Source organism: Sclerotinia sclerotiorum, genomic scaffold (assembly GCF_000146945.2).
Source record: "Sclerotinia sclerotiorum 1980 UF-70 scaffold_2 genomic scaffold, whole genome shotgun sequence".
NCBI lineage: Eukaryota > Fungi > Ascomycota > Leotiomycetes > Helotiales > Sclerotiniaceae > Sclerotinia > Sclerotinia sclerotiorum.
Window position 1 is genome coordinate 1,436,467 of NW_001820834.1, and position 12,385 is coordinate 1,448,851.

At 43.1% G+C, this 12,385-nt stretch overlaps 5 protein-coding genes across 5 annotated transcripts; 4 read left to right on the forward strand and 1 right to left on the reverse strand.

The window, feature by feature from the left end:
• Positions 1-56: 56 nt before the first annotated feature.
• Positions 57-644, reverse strand: SS1G_01632 (predicted protein; the record flags this gene model as incomplete). Its single annotated transcript, XM_001597388.1, has 3 exons — positions 57-232; positions 341-526; positions 590-644. 3 exons carry the CDS (start codon positions 642-644, stop codon positions 57-59), a joined length of 417 nt encoding a protein of 138 aa, XP_001597438.1.
• A 3,720-nt stretch (positions 645-4,364) lies between these two features.
• Positions 4,365-6,213, forward strand: SS1G_01633 (hypothetical protein; the record flags this gene model as incomplete). The annotated part of the gene is made up of 2 exons (XM_001597389.1): positions 4,365-4,419; positions 4,481-6,213. The coding sequence occupies 2 exons, from the start codon at positions 4,365-4,367 to the stop codon at positions 6,211-6,213; spliced, it is 1,788 nt and encodes a 595-aa protein (XP_001597439.1).
• Positions 6,214-6,703: 490 nt separating this feature from the next.
• On the forward strand, positions 6,704-7,609 carry SS1G_01634 (hypothetical protein; the record flags this gene model as incomplete). Its single annotated transcript, XM_001597390.1, has 2 exons — positions 6,704-7,437; positions 7,507-7,609. The coding sequence occupies 2 exons, from the start codon at positions 6,704-6,706 to the stop codon at positions 7,607-7,609; spliced, it is 837 nt and encodes a 278-aa protein (XP_001597440.1).
• Positions 7,610-8,271: 662 nt separating this feature from the next.
• On the forward strand, positions 8,272-10,432 carry SS1G_01635 (hypothetical protein; the record flags this gene model as incomplete). The annotated part of the gene is made up of 4 exons (XM_001597391.1): positions 8,272-8,366; positions 8,417-8,604; positions 8,663-10,258; positions 10,326-10,432. The coding sequence occupies 4 exons, from the start codon at positions 8,272-8,274 to the stop codon at positions 10,430-10,432; spliced, it is 1,986 nt and encodes a 661-aa protein (XP_001597441.1).
• Positions 10,433-10,991: 559 nt separating this feature from the next.
• SS1G_01636 (hypothetical protein) lies at positions 10,992-12,115 on the forward strand (the record flags this gene model as incomplete). Its single annotated transcript, XM_001597392.1, has 2 exons — positions 10,992-12,023; positions 12,062-12,115. The coding sequence occupies 2 exons, from the start codon at positions 10,992-10,994 to the stop codon at positions 12,113-12,115; spliced, it is 1,086 nt and encodes a 361-aa protein (XP_001597442.1).
• Between the last annotated feature and the right edge of the window lie 270 nt (positions 12,116-12,385).

Below are 12,385 nucleotides of genomic sequence, written 5' to 3' on the forward strand. Positions count from 1 at the left end.
AAGCCAGCCCGAAGAAATATCCCAAAAGTCATTCAAAAACTTCAATCTCACACGATTCAGCTAAAAGCGCCAGGTTGAGGACTAGCAACCATTCCTGGTAGAGCTTGGTATCCCTTCGTTCCAGCATTCTTCTCAAGGAGAATATAATCGAGTTCCTTGCTGGTTTGCATTAATTCGCAGCAGGCACAACAGCACGATCCCATGCACCCAGTGCAGGCATTTCCTTCGAGACCTGGGGAGTGCGTTAGTTTTTATTGTCAGGTAAGTGATGGGACATGAAGCGTGATCAGGGTTTGGATAGTAGAAGATGTAATATGGAATATGAATGAAATGCACTAACCATGTTGTTTCTGCATCTTCTGACGATCAAGCATTTGCAATACAAATGAGAATCCTCCGATGACGGCGAGTCCGCACCAGCCACAGCACCATCCATTGCAGCTAGAGTAGTCATCGTCGTTGCCATATTCAATGCGGTGGTGGTTGCGGCCAGAGACAAAGCAAGGGCAGAAGCATGTTTTGAGGCCTTGATGGGGACTTGTTAGTATATTGATGAGGGATGGGAAGTGAATTAGGTTGAGAAGCGTACCGAGATCAAAAGGGGTGCAGCAGGCCCAGAAAGAGTTCTTGTATGCAGTAGACATGATGATTGTATTGGAGTTATAGTGTCGAAGTAGAGTTTCGAGTTGTATGTAAAGTTATAGAAGGAGTTTCAACGAGCAATTAAAAGAAAGTTAAAACCAATATACAACGAAGAAAATTCTTGATTGAGAGAAATAAAACGTCGAAGATGGCGGACCACAGGTCATATTTGAGGTTTTCGTAGCTTTAATATCACGCAAGTTTCACACGAAGGATTCACTAAGAAGATGCAACATGGCTGATGCCCTAACATTTCAAATTTAGAGCAAGAGAAAATCTCCACTGGATGCAAGGAAAAAAGTTATAAAAAGATTATAATGGTTGGAAATGTGTAATAAGGCTGAAAACAATGCCTCGTTCTCATTTCGGGGACGAGCAGTAGGGGTTTGGGATTGGTGAACACAGCGAAGGAGCGAAGGATTGGGGGGGGCCAATGATTGAATGGCTTGCTTTGTAAATTTTGACCCCTAAATATTATCCTCGGCTTCCTACTTGGAGGAGATGACCTTGGACAGAGAGGCTCGTGAAACATCTGATAGTTTTAATTGTGTGTCGATACACTGCGTGTATTTGCTTTGGATAACGTGCTTGGTGACATAGCGGAGAGCGACAACACATTGTGTTGGTCTCCACTTTGTGCTTATTGCACACCCCATTCATCGCAAAGTTCCATACAAATTGATGAAGTTGTACAAGAAAATTCCTTGGCAAAGCTGATGGAGAGTGCAGACTTCTGCAGATGAAGGGACCTCAGCCTCATGTCATTCCTAGGAATACCAAGTACTGGGTGCAGGTTGCCGGGGAAAGTCTTGTAAGACACACCAAAAAAAATGACCGTGCTTCCTCATTTACAGGGGTTTTGACTAAAAATATTATCACGCTGATTGAAAATTTGTATAACGAAATCTAAATAGTCAAAATATCATAAATTTTCATTTTTTTTAATAGAATTCAATCAAAATCTTCAACTTTTTTTTAAAAAAATTGTATTTTTGTTGAAATTAAGGTCATTATGGGCCTAGAATTGAGGTCATATGACCATTATGGTGCACGGACCATAATTGGGAATATCTTCAATTCTACCATTACTGTAACTTAGATCCTTAGTTTAACCTACATCTAATAATACTACTACTTCCAAACAACTCAGTTTCAACAATTTTAAAGTAATTCAAAAAGATTATACAAGCTTCAAAAGGAGAAAAGAAAAAGGAAAATAAAAGTAGAGAGTTTTCCTATAATTAAATACAAACGGAGCATGCCACATGACCCGGAGGTGTGAGGCGTCACAAGGAAAAACTCTAATTCAATCAATAAAATTTATAATAATTTTTTTTTTTTTTTTTTTTTTTTTTTTTTTACAGATTTTTAAAACATTTTGAAAAATTATAAGTAAAATATTTGTTTAAATTTAAATTTATATTTATATAATTTAATTTATTATCTTGTTATTGTCACGATTCATTAATTCACGTGACCTCGAGGACCTTGAGGACCTTTTGGACCTTAGGGTCCCAAGGGTCCTCAAAAGATGATATAGGGTATATAAACATTCATTTAGTCTCGTGGTTAAGGAGCTTCGTGCTCAACTTAGTTATCAATTAGTTTACCTACATTCTACTTGATCTAGTAACGACTTCACTTCCAAGTGAAGACCAGTGACAAAGCCTTAACCCACAACTACCAACCAGACGAAACCTTAGGCAGCCGCTGCCTCTAGTATAGTATCGTTACAATTATATTAAATATAAATATATAAGATTATTGTTAAAAGGAATGACCTCACACAGGGAATAGTGGGAAGCTGATAGGGCAGAACTGAGGTAATATTGATCTAGTAGGTTAATCTCTCTTTTAAGTTCTACGGAAGTGCGAAGCTCTCTGTAAGAGAGCTTCTCAATCTAGTCCTAACAGGACTAGTGCCCTGTGTACGTGCTACGCAGGGACCATTCACTTTAACAATTATTTCTTTTAAGAAATAATTAAATTTGTTTTATAATTAAAATATTTGTGAGGCCTCACACCTCCGGGTCACGTGGCATGCCCCGTTTGTATTTAATCACAGGAAAACTCGCTACTCTTGTTTTCCTTCTTCTTTTCTCCTTAGCTTAGTATTTTCTAATACAAGTGTTACGTCCAAAACGATTAGTATGTCACATGACCATAAAACATGTGATGGAACGGTGAGGAACGAACGTTCCTAGGAACAACCAGGAACGCTCGTTCCCAGGAACGACGATTCCTAGTTAACCATAGGCACGAAGGACTATATAATCAAGATGGATTTCTTTTGTATAGAGCTTCGTGCTCAAGATCAATCATTTAGTATACTCTACTATTAGTTACGAATTGCATATCATTATTGTCATTACTTCAAGTCCCTGCTTGACGCCTAGTTATAAACCTACTTCGAGAGCCTAGAGCACTTCCACGTGATCTAGACGGCAAACCTCGTAACAACAAGATACTTTACTCAGTATTCTTGAGTGTGACAATATTCTTATAATTTATTGATAAAGTAAATGATTTTTGAAGAAACAAAAATCAGTTAATAAATGAATTAATAGTTAAAATAATTAAAAGTGATAATATTCAGAGGTATAGTGATCGAAGTTGATTGATGATCGGAGTTGCCGAAGTTGATTATTGATCGAAGTTGCCGAAGTTGATTAGTGATCGAAGTTGCCGAAGTTGACTAGTGATCGAAGTTGCCGAAGTTGATTAGTGATCAAATTGAATGGCCTCTCTTTTATTAAATTAAAAATAAGGCTATATATACTTCGTATATATACTGTACTTCAAATTTTAAGAATCTCACTTTTGAGTGTTTGCTTATATAAAGATATGTATATGATGTATTTCATATATATATAGTTTTTGTACGTTTATGAAGAATTATAATGTCCTTCATATAAGTACTTTTTGCTTTCTTAGGGGTAGGTTCGTGTAGGCATTGTATGGTAAGCTTACAGTTCAACATTAATAAGGGAACAAGGGTCTTTACTTGTAGATGTAAGATGGGATGACAATTTGGTGTTTCGAGCGTGGCTTTATATTCCTATCAAGGTTTGTCTTTAAAAGTACAGTTTGAGGAGCAGTTAATCCAGGTGGAAGGAAGTAGGAGGAAGTTACAGGATTCTCTTTGGAATAAAATTCCAGAAGTGGTAATGTCTAATTTTGAACATTGATTGATGGATGGATCATTGTAATGCTATTCGAAGCTGTGGGAAGAGAAGACATTTTTCAATATTATTCATTTTGATGAATTCAAAGATCTAAATGAAGGCTTTTTCTGAACAATAGTGTACTAGGGAAGTAAACATTCACATTGCAAGGAGAGCTTATCGGGACCCCTGTCTAGCTTGATCTACCCGAAAAATGTGGGGACAACTTTACCTACAGGACAGGATGTGAATGAACATTCTGATATTGGCAGTTGCTAGATAAGATCCCTATCATGATTTGAGTAAGTCGACGAGATTTTCGATATAGCATTCCAGTTTCCTACAAATTCCTATTCTGGGCTATTGGGCTACTTGTTCAAACCTCAGTTAGATTTTGGAAAAGTTGGATTGTGCCTAAATATGTTCATATAACCGACCCCGGCTCCACCCCTTTAGTCAAAAGACATCGTTGGCTTGACCTGATGGAAAAGTGCTTCAAAGATCAATCAATTGTGTGCGAGTTGTCTTTGAGGCTTTGAAAGGTCATATCGGTGGATCATGGGAAGAATGAAGCCAATTGCTCACGGCCCTTGGTCCTTGGCAGACTCGTATGGTACGTTTGTCCATTGCTGTTCTACGAATTTCCAATCATCATATCTAACACGCATCTACAGGCTTCATATCTACCTTCCTCAACGGGTCCATAACTCGCAGACGTGCCTTTATTTCGGACCCCCGCTCGGTGACACAAGCTGGTAGGCTGGCATTCAGCACGTCACACTCGTCCTCCAGGCATCGTATCAAAACCCGCAGGTCAAGCAAACAAACAAGCGTATATCGGGAAGGACAGAGTAGGTGGTTCCACGACTACTTTACTACGCATCTCCCTTCCTCGTCTCTTCATCCTGATTCTCGGTCGAGCGGCCCGCATCACAAATTGCCACGGTCCGCCTCGACACCACATACGCCAGGCTCAGGAGCTTCTCCCGCAGCAGCTCCACCAACCATTGGTGCATCCAGAGAACTTACAGTTGTGCGAATACCTCTACGAAGCGCGAAACATCACTTTGGGGTTTCTGTCTCTCGGGGTACCAGGCCGTACAACGAAGATGCATATCAGGCTGGAACAATAGAAGTGCCAGCATTCGCAAAGCGGGCACCTATAAGTTTAAGTCGATCGGATTCCAAAACTACCACAGGTGTTGGTACATCCGCAGATGGTGCAAGTGGAGATCCGCAAGTGTTCTACTTTGGGGTCTTTGATGGGCATGGCGGAAATGAGTGTAGTGATTTTTTGAGGGAAGAGTTGCACACGTATATTGAGGAGTCAACAGAAACGTTCAAAGTTCTCTCAAGTCTGGAGAAGAAGGCGAAAAACAATGCTTATGGTACATCTGTGAGTAGGGAAGTACAGGAGGATGGGTCAGGGACACCCATATCTCAGCAGATCTCTTGTAAAATCAAAGCAATCGAGTTGGAAAAGGCCCTTGTTTCAGATTGGAAATCAACAGTTGGTGGATATTTTCGACGATTCAAACCAGAATATTTTGATCTGCCTGAATCTATGGAAGGGGAGCCAATACGAAAACCTATCTCAGTTGAAGCAGCCTTAATGTATGCTTTTTTAAAAGCAGATTTTGATTTTATATCAGCACAGGCACGAAAACCCTCTCCGGATGACAATAACACCGACTCGCCCCTAAACGCGAATGAAATTTTTGGAGAGCCTGCGCGACATTTCTCACCGCATCGAATTGGTGGCCCTACACGCTTCATGGGAGGTTCAACCGCATCTGTTGCTATGATATCTACACCCACACCAACTCCCTTCTGGCATCCATCTTCTCCCTCGACGTTGATGGTCGCCCACGTTGGCGATACTCGTATAATACTTTGTGAGACCGCGACCGGCTTGGCCAAACCTGTGACTACCAATCACCATCCCAGTTCGCCTGTTGAAGGGGGTAGACTAAGAAGATATGCTGCGACGTTTGTTACTGATTCTTTTGGGGAGGAGCGTATGTCCGGATTAGCAAACACGAGAGCATTCGGTGATATGCGCTCTAAGCGCATAGGCGTTTCCGCCGAGCCAGAGATCAGGCGTGTAGAGATATCTCCAGCTGAATATAGTTTCTTGGTCTTGGTTTCTGATGGCGTTAGTGGCACATTGTCTGACCAGGAGATTGTGGATGTAGTAAAGGAGGCAAAAACGCCAGAGCAAGGGGCCAAGGATGTTGTTGGTTTTGCTACAGAAGTGAGCAAGGAAGGAGACAATGCAACATGCTTGATCGTTAGGCTCGGGGGCTGGGAGAGGAGAATTGAGGGTGGCATGGGAAGTATGGGGACTAAGGAGGTCAGAGACTATAAGAAGGGCGAAGCGATGGATCCTAGGAGAGCTAGAACTTAGTATTTAAGTACATGTGGAGATATAGACTGTAGAGCAAGACTGAATGAAGTGCGTATTTAGTAAGAGCCCTCGTGGGTCAGTTGAGATTGTTTATTTCTCAGTAAACTTGAACGTAAAAGGTTTGCCAGATTCGGATCCAGGAATTGGCCCTTACGTCATATTCACATGATGTGATCTCTGTTATATGAAACTTCGAAGGTTAAATCAATCAATCACCCCAAGAAAACAATACAATCATGCCTTCAAAAGTCGACGCTGCTATCTTAGAGGCTCTCTCCCTCGATCCTGATACAGCTACAATTTCCAAGCATGGGGGAAGTGGATTTGCTGAGACCTTCAAAATAAATGGCACAGTTGATAGAAAGCAGAAGCTTTTCTTTGTAAAGACTGGAGGGATGGACAGTGAGGATATGTTTACTGGTATGAAACCTGGTCATTTTACTTTTTATCGGAAATATATAGGTCCCTCGTCGATGTTTTTAATCCAAGTATGATATCAACCACGAGCTCACCCACAACCACATTAGGAGAACACGCATCTCTCAACGCCATCCACTCCATCGTGCCTACCCTCTGTCCTAAGTCATACGCGCATGGACCTTTAGAATCCGGAGGATTTTTTCTAGCCACGGATTTCTTGAATCTTAATCCGCGAGATGGAAAGCCTGGATCGGGAGAGTCTTTGGCGAAGAAACTGGCAAAGTTGCATAGCACACCGGCACCGATTCCAGAGGGATATGAGGAACCTCAATTTGGATTTCCTGTTACGACGTGTTGTGGGGAGACGCCGCAGGATAATATGTTTAAGGTGAGTTGGGCGGAGTTTTATGGGGAGAATAGGTTGAGGAGTATAGTTAAGAAAGCGGAGGCGAGCAATGGTGCAGATGGGGAGTTGAGGAAGTTGGTGGATGAGCTGGTGGAGACTGTGGTTCCGAGATTGTTAGGGGATGAACATTTGAAGGGTAGGGATGGAGAGAAAATCAAACCGGTGGTTGTGCATGGAGATTTGTGGAGTGGGAATCATGGTCGAGGGAGGATTGGGGATGGAGGGGTTGAAGAGGTGGTTTTTGATCCTAGTTCTTGTTTTGCTCATGCGGAGTTTGAGGCGGGGATTATGGGCATGTTTGGTGGGTTTGGCGAGGGGTTTTGGAGGGAATATCATGGGGTTAGGCCGAAGGATGAGCCGGTGGAGGAATGGGGAGATAGGTGTTTGTTGTATGAATTGTGAGTACTATATAGTAATATGTGGGTTGAGAGGGGATGCAGGGGATATTTGCTAATGTGTCAGCTTAGGTATCCTCATTTAAATCACTATGCGATGTTTGGAGGTGGGTATAAAGGCGGTGCTGTGAGTATCATGAGGAAGCTTCTGAAGAAGTACGGAAAGGAAACTTGATATGGACAACAATAGATCTTCATGAAAGACTTTACAATTTCGAATGATTTCTGCTCAAACTGTACACTATCATTGTCTGATTTGTATTGAATGGTCCCATTGTGTTTCGGAGTATTCTTATGTTGTATCCAACCTTGGTGTTGGTAGCTACTTCTCATGTTCCTAGATGAAATACAGTTGAATATGAGGCATATGAACAAGGACAATAAAAATAAAGTCTAGAATGGAAGTTATAAATCTGTTTTTGGATTAAAATCCTTGAGATATACGTATACTCGTTAATTAATGTTATCCATTGTTTGAAATCGGACAACTTTATTAATTCTTGACCTATGGGATGGATGGGTCCCTGTCTAACCAAAGTTCACTAGATGGATGGGTAGAAGGAGCTCGGACCTTTCAGTGTTAACCTAGCTAGGATTTTCAGTTGTCAAGGGCACTAATAAAGAATCTGGCATATCTTCAAACCTACAAATCCCCTCATCAATAAAGTACATCACGTCGCATATTCTTCAAAGGTGTGGAGTTTTGGAAAAGCACTATAGGAACATTGTCGCGCATGGCTCTATAGTCATTTCATATCATTCACTTAATATTTGAAATAGCTCAAACGCGTCTTTCCTCTCATCTATTTACGCGTAGCATACGATTTCGATCTCAACATGGCACCCGAACAATCCGCATCACCGCCAGCGAGGCGAAGGACAGGTGCAAACAGAGAGAATCAATATTTATTTAACTTAGGAGTCAAGGGAAGGTCTGTTGCTGAGCGTTCTTTTTGTTTATCCTTTGTTGACAAATGATTAGGAAAACTGGGGTTGAGCTTCCCGATACTGGAATTCGCGATGCAGATGGTTTGGAGCCAATGGATGATCTTTTCTCTCCAGATAAACCGGAAAGTGTTAAGACGAGCAGAAGCGCAAATGGATTACAAAGGAACGCACTGGAGGACGCGACAATATCTAGTGAGGAGGACATGGATATGGATGGAGAGAGTATGTCTACACAATCAGAAACGGGCAAGCGCGATGGGCAATATTGACATATTTCTAGGTACAGCTCCGGAACCTGCTGAAGTCCTGAGTCAACGAAGACAAGATGCGCGAATAGCCATGCCTATACCAAGATCGAGGTCGCCCTTAAAAACACACTTACAGTCTCCAGCCCGCAGACACCCATCACTGGGCATATCTTCTCCAGCCAAAGGAGGATCTAGCGAGGCCGACGACACTGGCCCGGTTCGAAGGAAGTTGGATTTTTCGACTGAAGATATAGAAAGTGAAACGAAACAGGCAGCTAGTACTCGTGCTCCCAAGGGCCGAGGGAGACCAGGGCGCCCAGCACTGGGCAACCTTACGAATGGCACTCGACTTTCACCTGGAAGACGCCCTCCACCAAGTTTCGATCAGAGTAGTGATGCGGTAGAAAACCAGGACGATAATGCGTTGGAGCTCAACGATGATTCAATTCAATTTAATGCCCCAGATGACGATTATGACGATGCTCCGGTCGATGCGCTCGAGGGAAACTCGGAAATAGAAGAGGACGAAGAAGAGGAAGGAGGGGAGGAAGCGGAGGAAGGGGAAGAAGAGGCCGAGGAAGAAGATGAGCCGGAGCCAGAACCAGAACCTTCTCCACCTGCCAAAACCACGAGCAAGAATAAGGGGAAAGGTAGAGTAATCGAGGAACCAGAACCAGAGCAGCCCGCGCCGAAGCGTAGAGGCAGGAAGCCGAAAAATTACGCACCTCCGGTCGAAGCTGCGGAGGAAGAAAGGCAAGAAATCGAGGAAAGACCTGCGAAGAAAGTACGACGCTCAAACGAGGCTGCTGAAGCCCCAAAGCCTGCAAGGGGCCGGCCCGGAAGACCTAGCAATGCCACAAAATCCGCGACAGCATCCAAACCAGTGGCGAAACCGAAAGCTCAAGGTCGACCAAAGATGGCTCCGATACCTGAACTCGACTCGCCTCTGGTTCATCGTGGTCCTCCTATTCCTCGGAATAATGGCCTATACATTCTTCGGCGCGAGACGACAACAGCAGGCACAGGTATGCAACGAACGCGAGCTGGCCGAAACTCGATCAAGCCACTCGCGTTTTGGAAAGGTGAACGGGTCGAGTATGATGATGATGAAACGGTACCAGATGGAACTCACGGTGCCAAGATTTTGTTGCCTAGCATCAAAGAAGTTATTCGTGCAGATGAAGTTGAGCAACAAAAACAGTCGAAATCGAGGTCTTCGAAACCCTCCAAAAGTAAAGCGAAGAAGAGGGCGCGAGAGGAAGTCGAAGAAGATTCCGAAACTGAGGAATGGGAATCTCAGCCTGGTCGCATTGAAGGTTCAGTACGGACTTGGGATCCAGAAGATCAAGTTGGAGAGAATGCTGCAGAGACAATGGAAGACCTTGCGTTTTCCTCTGCTGCAATTAAGACTCGAGATATTCCAAATGCTTCGTTCAAATTCGCCAAAACTCTCACATTACCATTTTTTGGTTCAGGTATGGTCGACCTGGAACCAGGCGCTGTTAAAAAGCCCAAAAATTCGAGGAAGATGCAAATGGTGTTTTTCGTCTTCTATGGCCGAGTCGAAGTCTCGGTCAATGGAACCTCTTTCAGAATTGGCAAAGGTGGAATGTGGCAAGTTCCTCGAGGTAAGTAAATATAGTCACTAATCTTTCATTCACTCGAATACTAATCCAAAGCAGGCAATTTTTACAGCATCACCAACGATTACGATAAACCCGCGAGAATATTTTTTGCACAAGGTTGTGAAATTGGGGACTCGGAGGGCGGCGCAGCTCCAGCAGCAAGCCAATAATGTATAGATAATGCAATTGGTGTTTTGCTGTTTTTCCTCATGTTTTTCGGGGTTGTGCCCTTACATTTGTGGCGCTACAAGGAGGAAAATGGGGTTTATGTTGTCACGTTTGGTTGGGGAGTTGAATGTTGAAGGTTTTTTGATGATACCATGCTTCTCATTCACTGGCGAGCAGTTTCATGTCGACGTCAAATGCACAATAACGTGTCTATCCTCAGGGACAAAAGTAGCGTATGAATGGATTATATCCAACCTTAAATCTCTTCCCTTGACTGTTCATTTTACCTTTATAATGACTATTTTGAGAGCAAATGTGGAAACACCCCGTCAGTATTGGCCGGTAGTCAGGTGTCTGTTCATCGAAATGGTTTTAAAATCTGATCGAAGGGGGTTCACTGGAAGCTGGAAACTTTGTTCACTGGGCAACCCATGTGATTAATTGGGTGAGAAAGAAAGTATTGTACGCGAAACTGTCGCGAACGCGTTTTCCCAAAAACCCCAATCACAAGAACGCCAAACACTAAAGACTGATAAATTTTTGCATCTCACCAGCATCAATTTCAAATATGGCAGACTCTCAGATGAAAGTAGATGTTGCGCTCGAGACTCCAGCATCCGAAGTTTTCATAGCACCCTCAATCAATCAATCTCTACTACTCTCTGGCGATTCATATCGACATTATTCAGATGTTCCTCCGTCACTGCTTCCCAAGCCAAATACCGATGCTTCCAAACCCGATGCGCCTTCAATTCCTGGCCCCGCATGTGCTTTAGGAATTGATGAAGCTGGGCGCGGTCCTGTTCTTGGTCCAATGGTTTACGGGTTATTTTATTTACCTTTACCTCTCTCCGATCCTCTCTTACGAAACACACACCATTTTGATGACAGTAAAGTCCTTACACCAACAGTTCGTTCAGAACTCATGAAGAAACTCTGCACACCAGACTCAGATTTGTATACACAATGTGGCTGGGCGGTCGATGTTCTGTCGGCGAGAGATATCGGTGCCAATATGATGAAGCCTGCGACTTATAACTTAAATGCACAAGCTATGGATTCTACTATCGCATTGATCCAGGGAGTGATGGATAAAGGAGTCAATGTGAAGGAGATTTATATCGATGCTTTGGGCAATACAGTTACATATCAGAAGAAGTTGGAACGCATCTTTCCCACAGCTCAAATTACAGTTGCGAAGAAGGCAGATAGTCTGTATCCATGTGTGAGTGCGGCAAGTGTATGTGCAAAGGTTACCAGAGACGCTGCTCTGGAGACATTGTACGAAAGCTACGTTAGCAAAGACGGGGATCAAGAGATGGGCGGGACGGAAGTTGCTGAGGATAGTTGGGGTTCTGGATATCCCTCCGACGCGAGAGCAACTGCATGGCTAAAACGGAACATGGATCCCATATTTGGATGGGGCAGTGAATGCCGTTTTAGTTGGGGAACGACAAAAGATATGCTGGATTTAAAAGGTGTTGCGGCTAAAGTCGATTGGCCCATTGAGGAAGATGATGAAACGAGCAGGTTAACGGATTTCTTCAGTGCGGATAAAGATAAGGATACAGATGAGCTCGGGACATGGTTTGGAAGCTCAGTAGGTACGGAAATTTTCTAAACCAGGCTGATATAAAGCACGAGCGAGCAGGCGTTTTGGCGGGGTGCAAAAATGGAGTATTAGATACCTAGGTAGGTATGCTCTGGTGTAAAATTACCGGAGCCGGACAGTCTCGCTGAGTCGAGAAGAAATAGTCCTTGGTTATGTGTACCTCATAATGTAGATCATAATCATAAGAAATGAGGAAATCTTAAATCTTTTTGAATCGCCTGATAGAATACAGAAATCCGAAAATTGTTCTTTCTTACCTACTAAATAGCACGTTTCCAAGTCTGCGGGTTGTGAATGTTTATTTATACCGTAGGGAAATTTCCTCAGCGACGACCAATCAAAGATTTCAG